General features: G+C 35.4%; 2 protein-coding genes across 5 annotated transcripts in view; one reads left to right on the forward strand and one right to left on the reverse strand.

Moving 5' to 3' along the window:
• Positions 1-14,218, reverse strand: part of OXNAD1 (oxidoreductase NAD binding domain containing 1) — a 28,184-nt gene extending 13,966 nt beyond the window's left edge. For 2 of the 4 annotated variants that reach the window (XR_015745823.1, XM_087946516.1), the window contains exons 1-4: positions 13,911-14,218; positions 11,346-11,491; positions 8,955-9,018; positions 5,952-6,058 (exon numbers count right to left, since the gene is read on the reverse strand). Coding sequence is in view for 3 of the 4 variants with exons in the window: in XM_087946516.1 (XP_087802642.1) it covers positions 5,952-6,058; positions 8,955-9,018; positions 11,346-11,467 (293 nt within the window). In the remaining variant the exon portion in view is untranslated. Of the gene's footprint in view, positions 1-5,951; positions 6,059-8,916; positions 9,019-10,892; positions 11,227-11,345; positions 11,492-13,910 lie in introns of those variants that run through there. The other 2 variants (XM_087946517.1, XM_087946518.1) reach the window with 2 other exon arrangements.
• Positions 14,219-14,226: 8 nt separating this feature from the next.
• Positions 14,227-23,034, forward strand: DPH3 (diphthamide biosynthesis 3). Its single transcript, XM_026673578.2, has 4 exons — positions 14,227-14,421; positions 15,090-15,271; positions 16,957-17,031; positions 20,521-23,034. Coding segments are annotated over exons 1-4 (324 nt in total). The 5' UTR covers positions 14,227-14,420; the 3' UTR covers positions 20,587-23,034.
• The last annotated feature ends 511 nt before the right edge of the window (positions 23,035-23,545 follow it).

Here is a 23,545-nt window from a genome sequence, read left to right on the forward strand (position 1 = left end):
AGCAACAGCGGCGGGTGCCAAAGGTCTTGGGTCTGCAGCAAAGGTGTTTGGTGGGAGTAGGGAGCTCTCTGCGCTTCGCCATGATCACCCGTTAGGAGCGGCTGGTGGCAAGGCTGCCCGTGGGGCGCTCTAGATGAGGATGCAAGGGGGGGAATTAAGTCACCCCAGAAAAGACGGCCTAGCCGTTTTTTCGGGGCTCAAAAAAATATAAGACCCGGCCTTATTTTATGAGAAACACGGTAGAATGCTACATTACTATTTGTATAGGCAAAGTTCAAGGAAAATCACATAGAAAATATTTAGCTGGTAAAGCAACAATGGGTAAATACCATTAAAGACCAACAGAACAGATCAAATGTTAATATTATTTTCAGATTTACAAATATGAATCATAGTAGTGTAAGTTCTTGCCTAAGTCCTGTGTATTCATTCAATTAATTCTCAATTTACAACCACAACTGAGCCCAGAATCTTGGCTGTTAAATGAAGTGGTTTCTTAAATGAGTTGTCACAAGACTTTCCATGTAACTGATTTGTCAAAGGCCACAACCCAAGCACTCCTGATTGCAGTTTTTAAACTAATGCATGGATTGTTAAATGGATGGAGTCCAAGGTAAAGAATGTGGGTGAGGGAGATTCTGAGGAGGTCCGCTTTGTTGTTGTTAGTTGTGAATTGTGTCCAGCCCATCGCAGTCCACTTAGAGAAGATGAAAATCTTTCCTGCTGAAATCCAAGTGCTGCTGAGAGAGAAAAGGAGTTCCCCCCCTCAGCTGTCTAAGGCACCCCATAATCCTTACCTTATCAGGCCGTCTCTCCATTCTGATTGAAAAGAGCTACCTGCAAAAGGATATCAGCTCTATTTTGGCAGGGAGCAAAAACAGGTCAAATCATCAGAATCTAAACTCTGTTTCTCTACCCTGCCAAAGAGTTAAGCTCCACTCAACATGCATAAGGAAACATGTAAGTAGGGCGCAGAAATGAAGGCTCTGAGTTCTGTTTTAGCACCCCATGGAGTATATCAGCATTGTGCATGGAAAAGAATTCCTTCAGCCTGGTACAGAAACAAAGCTCAAATAATTAGGACCTTAATTCTGTTTTTCCCACTGCACTGGAGGAGTTCAGCTCCTCTCAGCAGGCAACCGTTTCAGCCAGCCCTTGGACATGAGAATGAGTTTTCTTGGCAGGCTGTGGCAGCTTGTAACCTTCCTTACTACTTTCTCCATTGACATTCTGGGGAGATCAGTAGAGAAGATTGCAAGTTAGAAATCATATGATTGTGGAGTGCTTGGCAACCAGTCCTAAGTGTGAACAGATTACCAAGTATCTAGATCACAATCAAATGATTATTGGGAGTGGGGGGGGGGCAGCATGACATTTAACCATGGCTGGAAGTTTCTATAGAGCATAAAGCATTCTTTCAAAACCATTGTAATTTCAATTATGTGCGATCACAAGACAAGAATTGTCTGTAGTCAGGTTTGGATGCTGAGAGGCAACTATTAAACTTCTTCCTACTAAAATTACTGTTGGGGGAATAAGAATGGTAACTCACTAACTCATCTAAAATTTCCCATAACAGAAAACTCATAACAAAATCTTCAATTGGTCTTTAGAGTAGCCTAGATGTCTGAATCTTATTCATTTACTATACACGTATCTCTGTTTTTAGTCAATGCAATCAAAGCAGTTTACAATTTTTAACATAAAAGTAAACAGCCTTATAAATAATATAAAAAAGGAAAACAAAGTGATAGGAAAAAAATAAAGTTTTTGTTCTAAACATAAAATTGTAATTGAAGTAGAGTCATAATGGCAAATATACATGGTTAAAAGGTTATTTTGTCAGCAATGCCACAAAACTTGTATTAATAGCATATTCTTAATATATGAAGTTTCATTTCAAGAATATTACGTTATCATCCAATCTATTTCTACCCGAATCACTTTACAAATGGATACTTTCCATCTCATCAGAGATATGTTTGCCTGACATTTTCAAAAGATTAATTCTTCAATACTGCCAAATTTAATCCAGTTTTTAAAAATAATATTTAAGAAAAAGTAATTTAAATTATGTGCATTATTTATTTATATTTTATTTTTATAAACACATTTATAGTACTTATAAATTAATCCAGGCAAGCTGCATTATAGTGCCCTCTAGTGAGGAATTATTTTGCCTGTTAAATGTTAAATGTTGTAAAAACCAAATTATGAAACATATATGAAAGTTCAAATTTAGTACAAAATGAACTCAAAGTTTAATCTGTCTTCTTTTGACAAAATGCTTATTCAGCCTGTTTTACAAACTTGTAACCCAATTAAAATCCAGCAACCCTGACACCACTTATCTGGACCTGATATCATTTATCTTAGAATATTACTACTGTTTCCTTTATTACTTGAAACTTTGTGGAACCTAATGCAAAACTATAATTAAAACAGATTTATTTACAGAACAAATCACTACAATATTACTGGCATTTGGAAGAGTCAGTAGAAGACTATACAGGATATGTTTAATTCTTTATAAATACAGATTATAATGCTGTATAATCGTTAAGCCACTAAAATTTTAAAAAATGAAATTTCAATCTGAAAAATGCAGCACATGATTAATGCAGCCCAAGACTATAAAGCAAAAGTCCATTTGAAATATCATCATGGGAATTTATTTATTATTTATTTATACAATTTATTATTGGCCTCCCATATTACCATAGGGAAACTCCGGGCAGCTTACAGTTACATTTAAGTTAAAACATAAAAAGTTAACATCAAATGACAAAAAAAGCATATGTTCCTGAAGATTTTCCAGGAAGGCAGAACTTTATAAGATTCTTATTCTGTGCAACAAATCATGAGTTCTACATGTCCACAGGGATAAGATCAGTGCAACATAGTAATAAGAATGTAGTTCTTTGTGAAATAAAACAACTTGGAGATAAAATTATTAGAATCTGGGTTTTTTTAGAAGAGGTGGAGAAGAGGATTTTTTTGGATAGATCTTTCCTTCAATGAAGTAGACAGGTAAGCACCTATTGATTTTAACAAACAGAGAGGGGAATAACCAGAACTTTGACCTGATTTGCTACCTGAAATAAGTTTTTGATTCCCAGGTACTTCTTTTTAATTACACATCTTTTGCATTTGCCTACAGTAAATGGCTTTTGGGTTCTAAAAAAAACAGCAAAGTAAACAAGACTGACATTTTGCTCTCCTCCACATTAGACTGTCTGCAGAAAGCATTTCACTAATTACAGATACCAATAACATCTAATATATTCTGTACAGAAAGCTATAGGTATTTATAAAACTAAATGCATATAAATGTTATTTATATGCATTTATTCATAATTAAGCAGAACAAATGTGCTATATAAAACAGTCTATCAAGAGAGGGTGAACAGAAACCTGATTAGAGAAGAAACAGATTCTATATATAATATATGCTGGAATATTTCCTAAGCACTCCAGAGATCTTTTTCGTTTAAATGTTTCCCCAAAAAATTACTTGTTGGGAGAATACAACTTCCCCTCTCCCCTTGGACATGGATTTTTGTCTCCATTAAAATGAATCTGCATTTCTGGGAGCAACCTTTATGTGTTGGACTCCTCATATCTAAATATTGATAGCAAAGAGATACTCATTAAAATATTAGACTAGAGGCAAAGTGACACAAGTTCTATTCCATTCTCCACCAGAGCAATTAACTTAGTGTCTTTTGGCCAGTCATTCTCTCTCAATCCAATTCACCTCACAGGATTGTTGTAAGGAAAAATAGGAAGGAGTCTTATATTATGTGAGCTTCCAAGTGAAAGGTAGGATGTAAATAAAAGACAACTCTTTTATTTTCATATATGGTGTCCTATCTCATTCAACAGAAACTGTCTAGTTTCTAGATGTCAAAGTCAATGATTTCATCATATACATAACTTAATCCAATCCATGTTATTTGCATATGTATGGATGAAATCTAATATGAATTTAGCGGATATAAAGTGCACTGATAAATTGTACTTTTAAATAAATGAAAGATAGTGTTTCCAAGTGACTATAGATCAGACTTTATTTTACTTTTCATATTATACATGCCCTACATTTGTCTATTTCATTTTCTGGCTCCTTTTTAAACTATATTTTAGTTGTAAATACATAAATATTTTAAAAAAATGTTCCTATAAATGAAATTTAAAATTTCATAATATATAAATTTAATTTTAAATAAAACAAACAACAGTACTTTTTAGTAAACATATATGCAAAGAAAATAAGTCAGTTTCAGAACAAGTGGTCAGGCAGAAATATAATTTTTAACAGTATCACAGATTACTACTGAACACACTGGAACTTTCAACACTATAATCGGTACTGTGATGAAATTTCAACAAAACTTCAATTTATGAAGCCAGAAATTTCAGAAAGTAGGCATAACTGTAACTATGTAGCTCCTCTGTGTGACAGAAATATTCACTGAGGAAAAAAATGTACATGTTAGAAAGAAGAGGAGACCTCTAGCCAATTCATCACAAATGTAAATCTATTAACCTTCCCACCCACCCACCCCCAGTTTTGTTTTTCAGTACTACTCGTTTGATCATAAGCAATCTTACTAGCTGCACTGGTGGAACGTTAGCATGCCAAACAGAATTAGAATAATTTAAAAGGAAGATAATGAAAAGAGTAATTATAATTAAACAACCCAGTTTTCAGTATGATGATTACCAAAACATTTTTGAAGGGTAAATGTTTGCCTAAGAACCAACAAGCACAAATTTAGTATGCATCTGTGCATATGTGCAAAGGGTGCTGCAAATTGCTCTACAAACATGAATTATTGCAATCAACATCTTGTTTTCTTGTTTTAAATGCAAAAGACTGCAAAATTAACACTACTAGTAACTCATGCTATTAACATCCTACGGATGAAGTTTGATCTGATAAAACTTACTTGCCAGATGGATTGATAATAGAAAGGAAAAGCAAAAAAGAACAAGAAAACAGTGATTAGACTGAAAAAGTTAATATAAAATTATATCTGAATTTTTGAGAGAAAACATTTAGATCTTTGAAAAGGTCCATATGATTAAAATAACAAATTGTAATTTTCTTGAATATGTGAACAAGAAAATATACTATTCTATTTTTCAAAGATTAAATCATTATACGGTATTCTACAAGGCAGTATTATATATGGAGTCTTATTATGATTTTATTCTTACAGAATCCCTGAGAGGTAGCATAAACTGAGGAACAATGAGTGGCCAAAATCACAAGTTCCATGGTTAAACCTTCTCTACTTGTTTCAAATCAATATCCTATCCAGGTAAGATTCTAGAGACCGTAATTAATTTTAGAGAGCTTTTTCTAAAAATGGGAGAGCATATTCCCTCCCTCCCTCCCTCCCTCCCATCCATCCATCCATCCAATACACTGAAAATACTACAGAATTTAATCCAATGATTAGGTTACAAAGAAACAAAAGTAGAACGAGTGAACTTTTCTTTCTCAAACAGCAAATAACCTCACATTTTATTACTTTTGGAAATCCTTTTATTTTCAAGTGAGATTTGTTATGCACATGCTGTTGTTTTTCAATGATACTCACTTACAAATAGCTATATAGCTTTTGACTCTGTGTTAGCGCAAATAAAACAGAACTCTCTCTGTTGAGTAGAGAAAGTTTAAGGAATTTTTATGTATAACCATTTCAAAAGAGATACAAGGCTAAACAATATGTGAGGAAATTGTTGCAACAGAGGATATATACTATATGTTTTATGAGGGAAAATTACATCATTCAAAGATGATTAAATTAAACATTTGCACGTGACTGTAATAAACAATAATTTGTTGTTAATAAAATTGATAATTTGGGCATAAATGTTCCATCAATTTAGAATCTCATTAGCTTCTTTCTATTTAATACATACAGAACAAAGAATCTTACCATTGTCCTGCCTTAAAAGTAAATTCCTTATCTGTCACTGTCAAACGAAGTCTTTTAACTGTTTCAGATTCATTACTGATGCCACACACTTTTGCTTTAGAAATAATCTAAAAAGAAAAAAAAACATCATCATAACTACCAACATTTCAAGAAATAAACACAAAACTCAGCACAAAAAATAATTGTTTCTGGATCCTTCCAAGCATGAAACTCCAATCATTAAATGGGGTAACTATGAGTTCTACTGGTTTCCTACACTGCTACTATTATTAGCTGCACTATTTCACATTTATACAAATTTTAAGTTCTAATCTCATTACAAATAATGAAGCTGAATCTTTAACAAGATTAAGAATTCAAAAATAAGCAAAGACTAGGCTCGTTCATTTGTTCATTCATTCAGTTTTTATGAACACCCCCTCATATATGACCATGGGCAACTTACAAAAGATTAAAACCACACCCTCCTCACCTTTGGCTTTAGCATTTTTAGTTCAGATTCATCTATAAATTTCAAGACCCTTACATTAGCCATTCCTTTATAGCAAAATTTTAAAATGTGTGATACATATAAAGCAAGTTCAAATTTTTGTCTTTGTAAAGAAATACAACATGGACAGCCTAATACGTCTATTTATTTATTAATCCTAAAAAAAGAGGTGGAAAATTCTGATCCAAAGTCTTCTTGCCCCATTTCTGGCGTGCCTTTTTAGCTCTCAGATTAAAAACACAAAGTTTAAAAATGCAGCTCTTGCTCAAAAAAGCTGCTTCTCTCCTCTATTCTCAGGAAGGAAAACAATAAAATCATGATTGAATAAAAAGCATAACTCTAACTAACCACAGACAAAACAGTAAAGCAAAATAATTTTCTATTTTTATTAGATACTTACTATATACTACTATATATACCCATCTTCTTCCCCCTCTCAATTTTTCTCATAGCAGTGTTACAAAACAGATTGCATGACTCAAGACCAGTTTCATGGCTGGGTGGGACTTGAACACAAATCATTTGGAACATAGCCAACAATAGCTTTCATATAACTTCTAATCAGTCCAGTGATGGCATTTTGTTCTCTTGCTTTCTGCTGTGTTTCCTCTGACTTTCATGGTATGGCAATCAACTCATAGAATAAATTTGGAATTGTTTGTTAAACTACAGAACGTACTGTACTATTAGTTATAAACCTAAAGTTCTTAAGATGAGTTACGCAAGTTCAAGTGTACAGAAAATGTTAAAATGATAAACTACATCAAATTACATTTATGAGTATTTCATTTTCTAGCTAGAAGAACTGGAGTCCAACAAATGAAATTTGGCTAGCTATGACTTAATTTAAAACATATGGCAGGAAATGAATTTCTGAATAAAAATAGTTGAGCATTTCTACTGTCTTGTAAAACAGAAGGATACTTGCCAAATAAATGGTACCATACTTTTTCTTATTTTAATAGACTTATTTCTTTTAAGAAACAGTTATATTTCCTAATTAGATCTGCTCACATGATGTCCTATAATGTTCTCCTTAACACAGAAACCCCAGAGTAAGTCTAACTTTAATATGTCACATTAGCTTATAACTGACTTCTGAACTGGATCTTGCACACAATGTTATAAAAATGATGCCCTTTTGGTTTTGTAAATAATCCCCATAATGTTTGTTTGATTTATATGGCTGCCTATTTTCCCAAAATGACTCAATGTCAAAAAATATTTTTGTTCCCACAGTTTCCAAGAATTGGAAATGTACAGCCCAATGCAGCTCAGTTATTTCCATTAATTTATTTTGTTCTTGGTAGCAGCTAAACAAATGAGAAAAGTGCTTTGCTTATTGTTATGTACAAAGTGAGAACTATCTCTAGATACTAACCTGACAATGTCAGGAGTGTCATATGCTTTAAGAGAAATCGTCAAGAGTTGCCACTCTAGATATAACCCTTAATAAATCACAGCTATCCATGTACTTCTTTACTCCCATTGACAGGAGAAGCCAAGTAGAACAAACTGAGTATCAGAATAATGGCACTCACCAAAGATATAGATGGCCCTAACCTTGCCAGTACTTCAGAAGAAATCAAGTTATTAGATCTGGGGCCCTAGCATGGATGTAAAGAGAGAATGTCCTTGAATGACCATTGTCCATGCTTTACTGTATACTTTATGTTTCCCATTCAGATTATTGGTAGTTAGATGGTGGCCTAATAAATTTGATAAATAAATAAAAAAGTTAAACAATCAGTACAGTTATATCCTGTATCATCTGGAAATAACAATGTTCAGTTCCTTCTTTATTTTAGCCACATTTTTTTATTTCAATTGCAATTATTTTGTAAGCCGGCTCACAACAACCTATAAAACATGGTTTATTCTTCCCTCAGGGGCCAGACCAAATACCTTAAACCTCACCTTCCCCCTATTCCAATGCTTGGAAGAATAGCCAGGTCTTCACAGACCTTCAAAAGACTGAAAGGGTAGGGACATCTCTGATGACTGGGATGACTATGAAGGGGACACAATCTAAGATCCTATGAAATAGCAACATTTAATGGAAGGGACCTGGATTGCACCCACCTTGTCTAATCTAAAAGGATATGCAAATGTGCACAAACAAATGTGACCACAATAACATGGGCTTGTGCTATGTGGGCTTTAAAGGTGATTAGCAGCACCCTGTATTACATCTAGAAAGCAACTGGAAACCAGTGCAACCAGAGATATTACTTGGGTAAATTGTGGAACCCCTCAAAACTGTGCATGCTACTGCATTCTACATCATTTGCAGCTTCCAGGCGGTCTTTAAGAGCAGCTCCACGTACAGCACATTGCAGTAATCCAAAAGAGAGGTAACTAAGATATGGATTAAGAGGTAACTAAGATGTGGAGTAAATTGCAAAGGATTATAGATGGAAATAAATGGTTGTAAAGAAGAGTCAAATTATTATCAAATTTATCCAATACTCTCACCATATATAGCACATTTCATGATCATATGCAATACCAACCTCATGTCGAAAGTCTTTTGCTGTTCTCTCCAGATGATCTGATTTTCTTCTAGATTTCATTTTGCTATAAATAAGGCAAACTGAGATGTATCATGACTCAACATAATTTTACAGCTTGAACTGGTCACTGAACACCCTTTTAAGTAGTAACTTCAGATTCATTGATCTCTACCATCATATAAGAATGATGTCCCACCTTTGAACTGACAAAAATGTATGTAATTGCCTACTGTTACTGTTTTCAACAGCAATCTGATCACATTATTTGGAGAGTTTTAAAAAAGCATATAGTCATGACAATACTATTAGTGCCCAGTATGTAATACTTAGAAGTATACTGCTTCTGAACAAGAAAGGTTTGTTGCATTATTAAGGTTTGAAGACCATCCATTACATTTTCTAAATCTTTAATAAAAATCCTATTGACCCAGTTTATATTCATGAAGCAAAATGGGTTGTTAAAAGAGAAAATATGTATTCTTGAATCAAGCTTAGGTACTTTTTAATAATTTTATTATCAAAAGCCTAATATTAGTCCTTGTTCAGCTAATTACTGATTTTTTTGTTTTTTTAAGTAGTCTTTGCTTTGTACTGTTGCACCAATTACAAGATGGATCATAACAACAAAGTAGAAAAGAATCAAGAAAACTCAAACATCATACATACCTATATCAGTCTAATCTCTATTCAAATATCTCACCATCTCATTTCATTGCATATACAAATAATTGTTTGGTCAAGTTAAGACTACAATTGGGACTAGAATTTTTGTTGTTAATTATTACAGTTGTAAGTTGAATTGTATTCTATTTCACAATTTTTACAGTGGTCTTAAATAAATTATGAGATCATTAAACAAATCGGCCAAATAAAGTTGCAAATTGCAAACATGCTGTAACCAGTCATAAATGGGAGCTGATCATCAAGCATCCCAATTGCGATCAAGTGTCCACAGGGATGATGCAAAGGTTATTAAGTGTAAGTCCAAGTCATGTTACTTTTTCTGAGACCATTGTTAACCTTGAACCATCATTATTCAAATGGTTGTAAGTAAAGGACTACTTGTAACTTCTTTTGTTAAGCAGCAAATCTGTTACTAATCATATTTATTATATGATGCCATGTTTTAACCTCAAAAATTAATTTATTATGTCTGCTCGTAATAATTTCAGAACCTTCATCTCCCATTTAATCATGCTTTAAATGCTGAAAAAACTGTTCTAAACTGTTCAATAAAAACTCCTTCACTCCAAACAAGATAAGCTTATGACAGGGCTAAAGAAATAACAAGTGGTGAGCAAATACTATAATACTGTCTAGTTACATGGATTAAAGAAAACCCACAATTTACTTGATTATTTAAATATACATGGTTAATCACTGAGATTTGTATGATTCTGAACAAGACCAATAAATGTTCTGATGGAAGAAAAATCACTTACTTTTAGAAGATGTACCTAATCCACACAATCTTCATAAGCAGACTTTCTAAATAAACATGATTATCCTCAGGAATATCTTTTGATTTCTAAAAATTTATCATGTGCATTTTAAAATATAATAGTTCTACCAGTTTTGGCTGATACATAAACTATAGCCATTACTGAATAGAGGAAAGCTTAGATACTACTACTAGATTACAACTTAAATGAGATGGCTGTGAAGATGATGCATAAACTTGAGTTAATTCAGAATTCTAACAATTTAATTGCATAAAGGAACTATCACTCACTTTGAATGCTCAGATCCAAAATATACAAAACAGTTCCCCCCCATCCCTATCTTCTCTTCAAACAAGAAGGTACATCAGGATATGACCAATTCATTTTGCAACATCTTTCCTATAAAAGTCTGAATGGCACCAAGCAATTTTTCCCCCAGAATCAGTTCAAGTCACTTTTGTTTTGCAAAACAGTTAAACTGGTTTATTGCCTTTACCTGCTATTTAAGAACTTGGTCTCCTTGCAATATATGGAGGAAGATGGGAATATAGTTCCATTGCAGTGTTTTTATAATACAATGTCCTATTATTTGTTTTATAATTTGTTTTAATAAATTTGAAAAAATCAATTAATTTAAAATTATAGTTCTAAAATCAGCCTGTTGATCCAAATTTCATTATACTATATTCTAGAGCACAAGTTTCAAACTCGCCGCATCACATTGCTGTCATTTGATGTTTCGTGACTGTTTTCCCATTTGTGGAGCTGGGGTGGGCATGGCCTGCATGTGTGACGCATCCAGTCCACGGGTTGCCAGTTTGACATTCGTTCTAGAAGATGACAGTTCTTTCTTTACAACTAATCTTTATTCAATTTTTAAAGGAAAGTAATACCAGTGTTATGTTAATGTTTTCATTTTCACAGTAATACTTAATATACGATAGCTTACCCATTTATTGTGCAGTATCTTACAGCTGTCAGTCTTAGACACAAGTATGAAGAATAGCAGGGAAGAATTCTACTGGCACTTTTCATTAATATAGGCAAACCAAAAGCTGTTGTATATATCATAATGTTCTTTTATGTTAAATATTCCTGTAAAGGCAATTTAAAATAATACTTGCATCTGTTTTTCAATAAACAATGTCAAACAGCCCAGTTGTAGACAAGCACACAAAGTATTACAAGAAGTATTTCTTTGGCACTAAGCTTCACAGAAAATAAATGAACTTCTGGACTGCTGCTGACATCACAGAAATCTATATGAACCACTATTCACATCATAAAGAGCATGTCCCTCTCAATCTGTGGCTGTTTCAAAGATACCCAAGCAGGAAACAATGTTCATGTCATACATGGCATCCTCCAATTTGTTGACTACTAAGCATTTGTTTGGGGAGAAAGCCAATATCAAAGATTGGACCCCAAAAAAACTCAAGAACAGGGAGGATGTAGGTCAGTTAGTAATAGTATTTGTTAGTCCTGAACACAATCATATCCCAATGAACGCTTACCAATTGTGCTAAAACAACCTAGCTCATGAAACTAAAGATTTAAATTTCAATTGAGCTTTTGTTAAGAACCTACATTAATGCAATTCCATATGTATTTACTGAAAAATCCCATGCTGTTAATGTCAAAACCTTGTTTTGGTACATTTGATATTGTCTATTTTATTTCTAAATCTCATAAACTTAAAATGAACAGTGTAAGGCAAGTTACATGATAACTTGGAGGAGTCTTTAAGATATTTAAAGTAATTGCCACAAAATATGGATTTCATCCATAATTCCTATAAGTCATTCCTGACAATTTTTATGTGAAAGAAAGTATGAGTAACAACACTTGTTACGGAATCATTTTTTTTCCTATTGTCTATGAAAAATAATTTAGTTTCTCTGCTTCCAACTTTTGAAGCAATTCTGCTTGATCCCATCATTACTCTCAGATTCTTTTCTGAAACTGAATATGTATCAAATTCTTGTTCTGAGATTTCCTTCCATATCTGTGGTAAAGTGGATTAAGATAGCTGAAGATTTAATTGTAAGCTTATTTATTTTTATTTATTTATATCCCATCTTTATTATTTTTTACAAATAATTTAAAGCCATAACATATTCAACAAACTTTCCTACTCCTACTTTCCCCACAACAAACCTGTGAGGTGGGTTGGGTTCAGTATGTGTGGCTGGCCCAAGGTCACCCAGGTGGCTTTCATGGCTAAGACTGGATTTAAACTCATGGTCTTCTGCTTTCTAGCCTAGTGCCTTAACAACTACAGTAAACTGGCTTTTTTAAAGTTCCCCAAAGCTCTTAATATTTTGCTAACATTTCAATTTATTACATTGTTATAGCAATCATTTTAACACTCTGCTTAATATAGCACTACATAAGAACTGTAATGTACTATACAAATAAAAATTTGTTTCATTTTCTTGCACATTCTGTAACATTAACTATTTGTAATGAACAAGTGACATCTGCTGGCACATAAAATCTCTTGTACTAAAACATTTCAAACATCCACTTTTAGAAAGAGCAATTAAAACTTTCCCAATGTTTATTCTTATGACATCAAATAATATTGGAACAACAGTATTTGGGCTTCTGTGTGACCTTAAAATGATACATCTGTCTGAATTCTCATTATAAATTAAGTTATAGAACATTCCCTTCTTCCCGGTTGTTTTCTTGAACTCCCAATTTATTCAACAGCTTTGGCATTTCCTGATGATCTCTCATGTAATAATCAGGAACTTAGTTTTTATAAACTAATTATGTGCTGCTGCAACTGCTCCTATTACAAAGGGCTAATAAAGTGATATTTTGTTATACATAGAATAACTTTATGCTTTCCTCTCTAACAACTACCACTAACTTAAAAAATCCTGTTTTGGTGTAACAATTCTTAGATTACACAATGTACTAAGCAAAAATGGAATTTGCTTGCTTGCGACTTAGTATGTTCTGCAGGCTCAGCCTTTGTGATTGGTAAATGATGGTTAATGATTTATGATATTGCTGGAACCCCAGTCTATGGGGGTTTTGTTAACCATAATTAGGCAAAATATGATTTAGGATGCTGTATAGTCATTGCTTTAAGTCTCCACCATTCTTGTTAATTATGACTGACAAAAATTGAATTCTGAACTATTTTGAAGACACCAGGCTGCCTAATCATCTTCTGAATATATTCACTAACAAGTGGGAATTAGTGTAATCATTTCTGAACATCAGTGGTCATTTCTTCATCCTACATTAGATAAACAGGAGCAAATGGTAATGGTGCTACAAATCTAACATAATGGTAACATTTTTTCCAGTTACATTTGGTTTATACACAATTTCCTTATTGCTAGTTTTAAAAGACTTCCTCTAGCATTGGCAATTCTATTTTAAGAATGATTGCATCTGCCGTCTAATACACACAGAAAGGTCATCTCAAATTGTCAGCAGGCCCGAAGAGCAGGAACAGATACGGGAAGCCTCTGGCCTATCCATCCGTTCGACTCACCTCACAGGGCGAAACGTGCCCAACAGGGTATTCATTTCACAAGCAGATTTTACTTAATGGGATCCAGCTTTTCAGTTTTTGACCGTGAACTCTTAATTCTTCATAATGGATTAAGCATTATTTTAGACAGATCTCCCTTTTCTCTTCAGCACCGGGGGCTTTGACAGATGGTATTTATTTCTCCAGCACTTCCTTTGAACGTCGCTTCTTCCAGCTAAGTGTCCAGCCTAACTACTTCACATAGAAGCCAGCAATAACACCCGATCGTCTTCCTCAAAGTGGTATAAGGAAATAACCGGCATCCGGAATTCAGCGGAAACGGTCCCTAAAAGAGGTGGCACCGTTCCAGCTATGATTTGGGCACTTCCGCCTTGAATGATTCGTGCTTTTGCCGATCTATGATTCCCCACTCCTTTTTTTTCTTAATGAAACTCAGTTCGTGCTTTTTATGCCTAACTCTTAAGACAAGCGAATAAATAGCCAGCACGGCAATTTCTACAGAGGAGACAAAGTCAGAGCGATATTACTGTGAGCTCAATAGAAATGATCGTGGGGCGGGAGGAAGTCCGTCTGACATGGAGGTGAAAAACAATTGCTTTTAATTTCAAGTAAAGGGACGAAACGCCTATCACTCTACAGCAGTGATTCTTAACCTCGGCAACTTTAAGTTGTATGTACTTCAACTCCCAGAATTGTTGGCTAAGAAATTCTGAAAATTTAGGTCCACAACATCGTAAAGTTGCCGACGATGAGGAAAACTTCTCTATGGCTTCCAGTTCTATAATTTAAGGGTTGAATTATTATAGGAATCCTTTGTTATTATGTAAGCAAGAATTCTGGTTTGCTGCTCGCCGCCGCCCCGCCCCTCTCCCCCTCCCCAGCAAAAAAGTGATCCGCCCTCTTCAACCAAGGGTCTCATTGGTCTTTTTTTTTTTTGATGGGATGACACCACCCTTAGAACCCATAAGCAACGGATGCAGGGTCTTTTTCTTTGCATCGTTTCAAAGCTCTATAGTATTTGTCTTTAGCACGAGTTCTACCTCGCTCGTTCTTATTGGATGTCATGCGAGGAGAGATGTTGTCAAGTCTCATTATCTTGAATGCTGATTGGCTAGAAATCATTCGTGGTTTCAATCCGGAACAAATGTGGTGGTGAAAGTTTAGACTGCTTTATTTTAGTGCCGTTGCCGGTTTTCCGGGACACGCGGCGCTGGCTACGTTTGACGGAGGGAGGCAGAGAATCGCCCTGCGACATGTCCGTTTTCCACGACGAAGTGGAGATAGAGGACTTCGAGTACGATGAGGATACGGAGACCTACAGCTATCCGTGCCCCTGTGGAGACCGCTTTCTTATTACGCGGGTAAGAGGATGAGTGAGCCAGTCATTTCTATATAGAAGAGACATTGCTCTGTGACATACATTTTTATATGAGCGTCTCTCATCTCGGAGCAAACTCAAAATACAGATTAGCCTTGACTGTTCGTCATATGGGAAAGTAGAACTGCGAATACAGGCGGCCATCAAGCCTGCTGCCTTTCCGTCTTCCTCAAGCTAGATTGAAACAGTGATTTTAAAATTGGCAACTTAAGATGGGTGGATTTCAACTCCCCAAATAGCCAGCACGGCAAGTTTGATTAAAAACTGCTTTAGCGCTTTCCAGACATGTTTGGGCTCCAAGCACTTCGCCTTAGGATTGGAGAGGTTGTAGCCAATACATATAGAAAGTACCAAGTTGGGGAGGGACTGATACGTCTCTTGTGTTCAGTCAGAGTGGTTATAAAATATAATTAATAATTTAGTGCAGCTGAGAGAGATGTTCAAACATAGCCAATGGTAACTTGGTGCTCTGATAATAGGGCAAGGCAGACAGGTATAATCTTATTAAATTTAAAAGAAAAAAGATTGATAAGCCTGAGAAGCTTTGGATGGATAGAAGCATTTTAATGCAGTGCCATCCTAACTTGAGTTTAAAAGTCAGAACCTGTAGTTTAATCTTAGCACAAACTTAAATAAATTAAAACAAAGTTACATAATGTAGACTTTATCTTCCTGAGGAAAGAATAGACATTCTTTAGCCTTGAGGGAACTATTGTGGGTATTTAATGTTCTTCTCTGAGTAGAAAGATTTCTTCAGAATATCACAACATGGTTGAGTCCATCCAAGGAAATGTCCACATTTACCCAAGCTGTGCATTTCAACACGATGATTTTGGGAAATAATTTGTACGGATATGGTTGAACAGATAAAAATTCATTTCTGATCATAGCAAATTGAGATCTATTATTAGTTCCCTTCTGATAAACATATGCCCTAAGCTAAAATTAGAAAAGTGTCTAAATAGCTGAACTGCTGAGATCACACAGGGTAGAGTTTGAAAAAAATAAACATTTAATTGATTTTTAAAAATAAAATTTAAGTCAGTCCTATATAAATGTGTTATGATAGCTTTTATTGGACATGATCATGATAAGTATGACCAGAAAGAAACATTTTTAGAGAAGATGATAAATCACTCAAACAAAATATTCTGAAGATGTCCTTGGACATCTTCAGAGCAGTGCAACATTTGTCAATAAGTGAATTATTGAGCTGAGTTCATGTTAGGAGAAATTTTAGTGGAATTTTGTTTTGGAGTTCTCTTATTTTGGAGTTCTTTTTTCTTGAGAAATCCAAAACAAAATTCAAATTGATATTATTATATATAATAAATTAACATTTCTTTTTTACTCTTTCTTAGGTGCAAGTTGTAATATTGTACAGATTCATAGAAGACATCTTTATCAAAATACTTAGCAATACTTAGCATTAACATTGCATTTGGGCAGAAAAATTAGCATATGGACACTTGGCTTTGGATGTACCCTGATATTTTATCTATTCAAACTTTAACAGGAAGAATTCAGTGAATTGAGACCCCATACAGTTGAGAGAAGTGTTGTGTTGTTTCAGAAGTATCTAGCAAACAGGACTTGGATTTTGCCCTTTTCTTTTTAACATTAAATGGTATGCTTATTAAGGGGTCAAATTCTTTTGTATTATTGCAGGAAGATCTGGAAAATGGGGAAGATGTGGCGACCTGTCCAAGTTGTTCACTTATAGTCAAAGTGATCTACGACAAGGTGAGGAATGAGCAGGGGTGGAAGTTGTACTTGTTTTAGACTGTTTTCACAGGTGGTGACATTTTATTTATTCAAAGTCAGTAACCAGCAAAGATAATCCAGAGTCATTGGGAGTTAGCTGGAATATAAATTTATTTATGTATTATATAGCCACAACATTTAAAAAATATATAATAACTGTCCAAATACCATTTTTACTGATCTCTTGTTTATGTGGTTGATACATGTTGGGAAACTCAGTCTTGATTAGCAAAAATTATATGTATTGTGCCTGTTTTGCAGTTCATTTAGTTTTGTGAATTATTTGAAATCCACAGACTGTTTCTTGAACATCTAATATTAACTAATTTGAATAAATGATAGTTATAGTCAAAATGGAATAACAAAGAGCAGAGGTCACTGGTCAGAGATCAACTTTAAAAATGAGCACTTCATTAAATAAATGCTGTGAGGTCAGAATATAATAGATTATAGTGTCCCCCAATATGTGAGTTCTCCTTAATCACCTTTCACTAACTATTTAAAATTTCTTAACAACCGGTTCTGTGGGCATGGCCTAATTTGTGGGCGTTGCTTGGTAGTCATGTGATTGGATGGGCATGGATTGCTGGCTGAGCATGGCTTGGTGGTCACATGACCGGATGGGCATGGTTTGGTGGTCATGGGACCAGGTGGGCATGGCCATGTGACTGGCAAACCAAATGTAAGTGGTCCTCGCTTAATGGCCGGTTGCTTAGTGTTCTAATTTATGACTGACCTCCCCAGAGCTACTTGACCTGTTTTTGGAGTTTTGACAGACACACACATGCGTGCGCACACACACCCACACCCACACCCTTCTAACCCTGCTGGAACAGGGGGTTGGACTAGATATCTTATTCACTTTCTACTCCCTCCCTCCCTTTCTTTCTTTTTTTTCTTTTTTCTTTCTTTCTTTCTGTCCCTTCCATCCACTTCTTTCTTTGTCTATCCTTTTTCTTCCTTTTTCTTTCCCTTTTCTCTTTCTTTTATTTCTAGCCTCTTCCTTCTCTCTCTCTCTCTCTCTTTCTCTCTCTCCCTCCCTCCATATCCCATTCACTTTCTCCTCCCTCCCTCTTTCTTTCTTTCTGTCTCCCTCTTTCCCTCTCTTTCTATCTGTCCCTTCCTTCTATCCCTCCTCTTTCTTTGTCTATCCTGTTTCTTCTTTCTCTCTCCCTTTTTCTTTCTTTACTTTCTTGTCTGTTTCTTCTCTCTTTCTCTCTTTCCCTTTCTCTCTCTTTCTCTCTTCCCCCTCTCTCTTTCTCTCTTTCTCTCGTTCCATCTCTTTCTTTTTCTTTCCTCTCTATATCTCTTTCTCTTCTCTCTTTTCTCTTTCTCACATTCCCTCTCTCTCTTTCCCTCTTTCTCTTTTCCTCTCTCTCTATCCCTTCCCTAACCTATCTACCTATTTTTCTGCCCAGGCAGACATGGCCTAATCTGTCAAAGGCCTGGGCTAATCCTGCATCCCCCTGTTTCCCCTTTCAGAGGCCCTGGCCCTTAATCTCCCATTTCCTCCCCCACGACTGCCTCTTTCGTAGTCCCATAGCCGTGAATTTACCTTCCTCCCGCGGCTGGCTGCCAGGAAAGGCAAGCCAGGTCTGAGCCATTGTTGTCACTGGGCTCCCCACCAGTCCATGTCGCCCTTGTCACGAATGCCTGCAGCTGTCATGTGTTTTTTTCGGTGCAGTTGGATTGCAGCTGCACCAAAAAAAAACACGCAGCGTCTGGAGGATTTTTGGAGTGAAAATTACCAACCTCTGGCTTTGCTCTGCTTCTCCAACACGCTGCTGTGGCTGCATTCTAGGCGCCAGCCATGCAGGTCCACCCCAGTGAGCCCGCTGCACCGGAGGGACTTGCCCAAGCAAGTCTGAGTGGAGTGCTGCAGCAGTAAATGGGGTGAGCCTGCATGGCCGATGCTTAGAACACGGTGGCGGTGGTGCATTGGAGAAGCACAGCAAAGCCTGAGGTCAGTAATTTTTGCTCCAAAAAATCTCCAGATGCCATGTGTATTTTTCGGTTTGGCTGGACTCCAGCCGCACCAAAAAACACACACAGCGTCTGGATGCTTTTTGGAGCAAAAATTACCAACCTCCGGCTTTGCTTGCTCCACTTCTCCAATGTGCCACTATGGCGATCAGCAATTGTTGTGCATGTGTGCAATTTCTCGCATGCGCAATAAGGACTGACTGGGTAGGGAACGGAGGAGCTGACGGAGAAGAGCAGGGCCAGCCAGGGGCCCATTTTATCGGTTCTCCAAACTACCAGGAACAGTAATAAACTGGTAGAATCCCACCCCTGAATGTGCCCTGCAAGGGGCCCACCTCCAACATCCCCCTGCCGGCTCTTAGCGCCCCCTGCCAGCCCCCTTGCCTCTTAGTGACCCCCTAAGGCATCCCACTGCCCCCCAGGGGGTGGTACCACCCACTTTGGGAACCACTGGTCTATTGTAATATCCAAGTTGTGGAAGGTTTCTAATATTCAGTAGGAATATTGGTTGTTAGGTGACCTTATTTGTTCAGAGTCTCTGGGCTAGATCTCTGTCCCCTTGGATACTTGTATGCATTCTAAGCTAATTCCATATTTAATTATATTTCCTGCAGTGCTCTGGTAGTAATTAATAATAGATTAATGCTCTAGCAGGTGTGAAGTTAGTACATTTTGGTTTCATAGTGCATTTCTTAGAGATGTTCTATAATAAAAGTCCGTTAATTGCACTTAAATCCTATTGACTTCAGTAAAAATGTAATTAAAAGGTAAATAATTTTAATGTGTATTTCATTTTATTTTCTGAATTACCTATTTTTGGTGAGTTTTATTTATTTTAGATTTGCACAACAAGTTTAATAACTAATTATTTTTGAGTTATCTGCCTAAATAGGCAGAGTTAGAATTTACCAGGAGAATGGTAAGCAACTAATCTTTGGAGTATCTGTCTTAATAATTTCTTCTCTGTGTCTCATTTTGAATGTATAGTAAATCTTAAATATAATTAGAATTAGAATGTAGGACAATGAATTATTACTATGCTTTTAGGCATTTGTTACGTATAGATTCCAGACAAGACATTCAGTGAATAATTAGTACCACTACTCATTTTATCTCATTTGCTTCAAACATGATTGATGATTTCACCTGTCATCACTTGATAGTTATGAAATAGAGGTTGGAATACAAGATAATGATTATGTACCAAAGAATATTAGTAGAAGCAATATTGGACAGTTTGCTTCTTATGCCTTTATAACACTGAATAATTTTTTCGCCCGTGGCATTAAGTGGTCTCTTTTTCAGTGATCTTGTTTGTAGAACCATCATTTTTATCAGAAAGTTACTTTTTGCCATTAAAATAAATGATTCATTATTCAGATGCTTATATTTAATTAGTACCAGCCTTGTATTCATACATATATAGTATATGTGTGCATTTACGATGCATATGTTAATGTAATGATTCTTGTTTTCTTATTTCAGGAACAATTCATGTGTGGCGAAGAAGTCTCTCCCCTTACAGAAAGCAAAAAATTAGTTAAATGCTGATAACCATTGAATAAATAATGCTCTTCTTGAACAGCATAGCAACAATTGGACAAAAAGGACATCTGTTATGAAGACTTCATGTTTTATGCTTTAATAATTTATTGCTTACAAACAGCTACTTCAGTTCAGGGGAACTGATGTGGTGAAAAAAAACTATTTATTTGTGCATAAAGAGACACTGCAAATAAGTGATATTTAAAAGTAGTGAATAACCTATCAAGTTTAAGACTGAAAATGGATATGGTAGACATGCATATCGTGTCATGAATGTTTGTTAAATGCTTCTATTGAACCTGGACTCTTTGATTCTTCTGACTAAATACAAAATGTAAACTATTGGTTTTGTTTTTTAACAAAGAAAAACTGCAGCTTTTTTTTTCGAAAGGAGACAGTAATACAAACCTTCAAATTCAGTCCTATAATATGCACCATCTCCCAATCAACTGGAGCTAAAGGTTTTTTTTTGAAAAACACACTTTTTAGTTTATGGAAGGCTACAAGGCAGGGAGCATGATGTCTCAGGAGGGGAGTGGTATTCCAAAAAGTGAGGGCTACCATAGAGAAAATTTGCTATCCAATCAATCCCCTACATATTTATTCCATATGAGGGTATGATATTCCCAACAGCCTTCTCTGGATAATTATGCCCTACTGAATTGGGCAATATCAAAGAAGCAAAAACTATATAGATTTCATTAATTAAAGATATCATTAATGTGAATGTTAGGATAAATGCAGAATTTTGGAAGCAGAGGAATTTCTCACCCTCATTTATACTTAATTCATAAAGGTGGAATCTCTTTGAATGATTTGAAGTTTCTTTTCTCAGGTTTCTTGCTAAGCTGAATTGTTTACAAAATAAACTGTCAAGTGACTCACCCTCTGCCCAGGATGAGCAAGAACATTCAATTTTAACAATCCATTATTTGATTTGTCATTTATGCTATATTTAAAATGACTTTACCACTAATAGGGAGTCATCTGACTTGAGTCAAGAATCCACTGATAAGCAGTGGAGCAGTATTTAAACTGGTGTTGTTTTTGACTGCTATATACCAATTGCACTTATTGTCTCAGAGGTTGCCCTACACAGAGTATGCAGTAGAATCCAGTTGTAGTAATCAGGTGTGAGTTTATGTCAGTCCATTCTAATCATGTAGAGTTGTAAACATTAACTAAAGTCCTTGTCATAGCATCTACCTGCGGCTTGAAGCAGGGATGACCACAGTTCATAAACATCCCTTGAGGAAAGAGTATAAAAACCTGAATTAATACCAGGACTAATGTTATCAGATTTGCCAGATGTTTATTCATGACTAATAACTGTCTTGTAGGATTTAATCTCTACTTGTTTTTGTCTGTCAGCTTGTTTCTGTCTCCATCCAGACTCTTACAGTCCTTAGACACCAGTTCAGGACTTTAATGGTATCTCCAGCTCATCCTGGGGTGATGATGTAAAATTAAAAGTAATCAAAGTACAGTAGAACCTCTGGTCACGACCATAATTTGTTCCATAACTTTGGTCGCAACCTGATTTGGTCGTGACCCGAACCTAATTTTGGAAATTTGGCACTTACAAAAAAATGGCACAGAAGGGGAAATTTGCCATGAAAAAAATGTGAATTTTTTGGTCAGAAACTGATTTGCTCATGGTGAGAAGTGTTCGTGACCAGAGGTTCGACTGTACGGATGAAAATTGATTCTGAATTGATATTTTCCAGTAGTTTTATGTAGAAATTTTGCAATATAGAGGAGAGCACACAAACCTCAGATATCATATTGGGATTCCATGAACTTTCTCCATGATCACTGACTAAAACTGCAATTCAGATAGGAGCATAGCAATGGAACCTCCAGTTCCCAACCCTTGTAGGTAGTCCAGAAGGACACCATGTTTCATTGTATCAGTTGCTGCTGAAGGATTAATAGGATCCAGGAAGCTCACTCAACCAGTTTAGGGTTTATCAGAACTATAAATGAATCTTGATTGCAAAAGGCTCAAATAATCCATTTCTTCCGGGATCTTCTCGAGTTGATTTCCTAAACAGCTTTTCTAAAAAGTTGAAAACCAGACAAAATTGATCAAGGATAACTTGATTCAAGTATATTCAAGACAAGATCCACTACTGCATTTGTCAAGGCAGGCAGCATTATTGCCTCTCAAGCATTGATTACTTCCTTGTTTCCATTCCCAACTTGCCAGACCACCCAAAAGACGGGAAAGTTGTGGCTAAAGCCCAATGGCAATGGAATTAAAACTAGAGACCCCATTCAGACCATAGTCCAGCATTTGTTTCTTTCAGTGGCCAGTCAGCTCTGATTGGAGATATAGAGTTCTCCCACTATTACCCAGAACTGGTATATAGAAATAATACTGAACCTTGGAGATGATTGTCAATATTTATAGCTCTTTCTCAGGAAAAAAATAAATCTAAAAACATAGTCTAACGTGATTTTGTTAACTTGGAATGTAAGCAGATATATACCGAATACATGCAGAAATAATATGAGATACGGCAGAAACATACCAGATGTTTTTAATTGATAAAATGTAGAGTTCGTGTTTGAAGAATTCTCAGATTCATATCAATATGAGCAAAGACAACTTTTATTAAATATTAAGTTGAAATGGTCTATAGGCTTATTAGTAAACTATTTACTATTGTTTAAGTAATTTCCATAGATAAGTACTTTAAAACTTCAGTGTTCATATTGCAGGCAATAATTTTGTTCTGCTGTCTCATATACAAGGAATCAGTTCATGAAATCTTGCATTTTTGTAAGTTTAAACATTTTATAAATGGAACTTACAAATTTAACCAAGTATATACTTATTTTATCTATATTCATTTATAAATTTAATAAAGATTAAAAACAGAATAGTGTTCTCTGTACTGTAGCTGATATAATAACTGAAGGGATAAGATAACTCCTGTTTACAAATATACGTTACATATAC

The sequence above is a fragment of the Notechis scutatus genome, chromosome Z (assembly GCF_049901735.1).
Source record: "Notechis scutatus isolate UNSWTSFEM ecotype Mainland chromosome Z, rNotScu1.2, whole genome shotgun sequence".
NCBI lineage: Eukaryota > Metazoa > Chordata > Lepidosauria > Squamata > Elapidae > Notechis > Notechis scutatus.

Coding starts and splice junctions, on each gene's coding strand:
- DPH3 (XM_026673578.2), top strand. Junction 15,272..16,956: donor ACCGCTTTCTTATTACGCGG/GTAAGAGGATGA, acceptor GTATTATTGCAG/GAAGATCTGGAAAATGGGGA. Junction 17,032..20,520: donor TCAAAGTGATCTACGACAAG/GTGAGGAATGAG, acceptor TTCTTATTTCAG/GAACAATTCATGTGTGGCGA.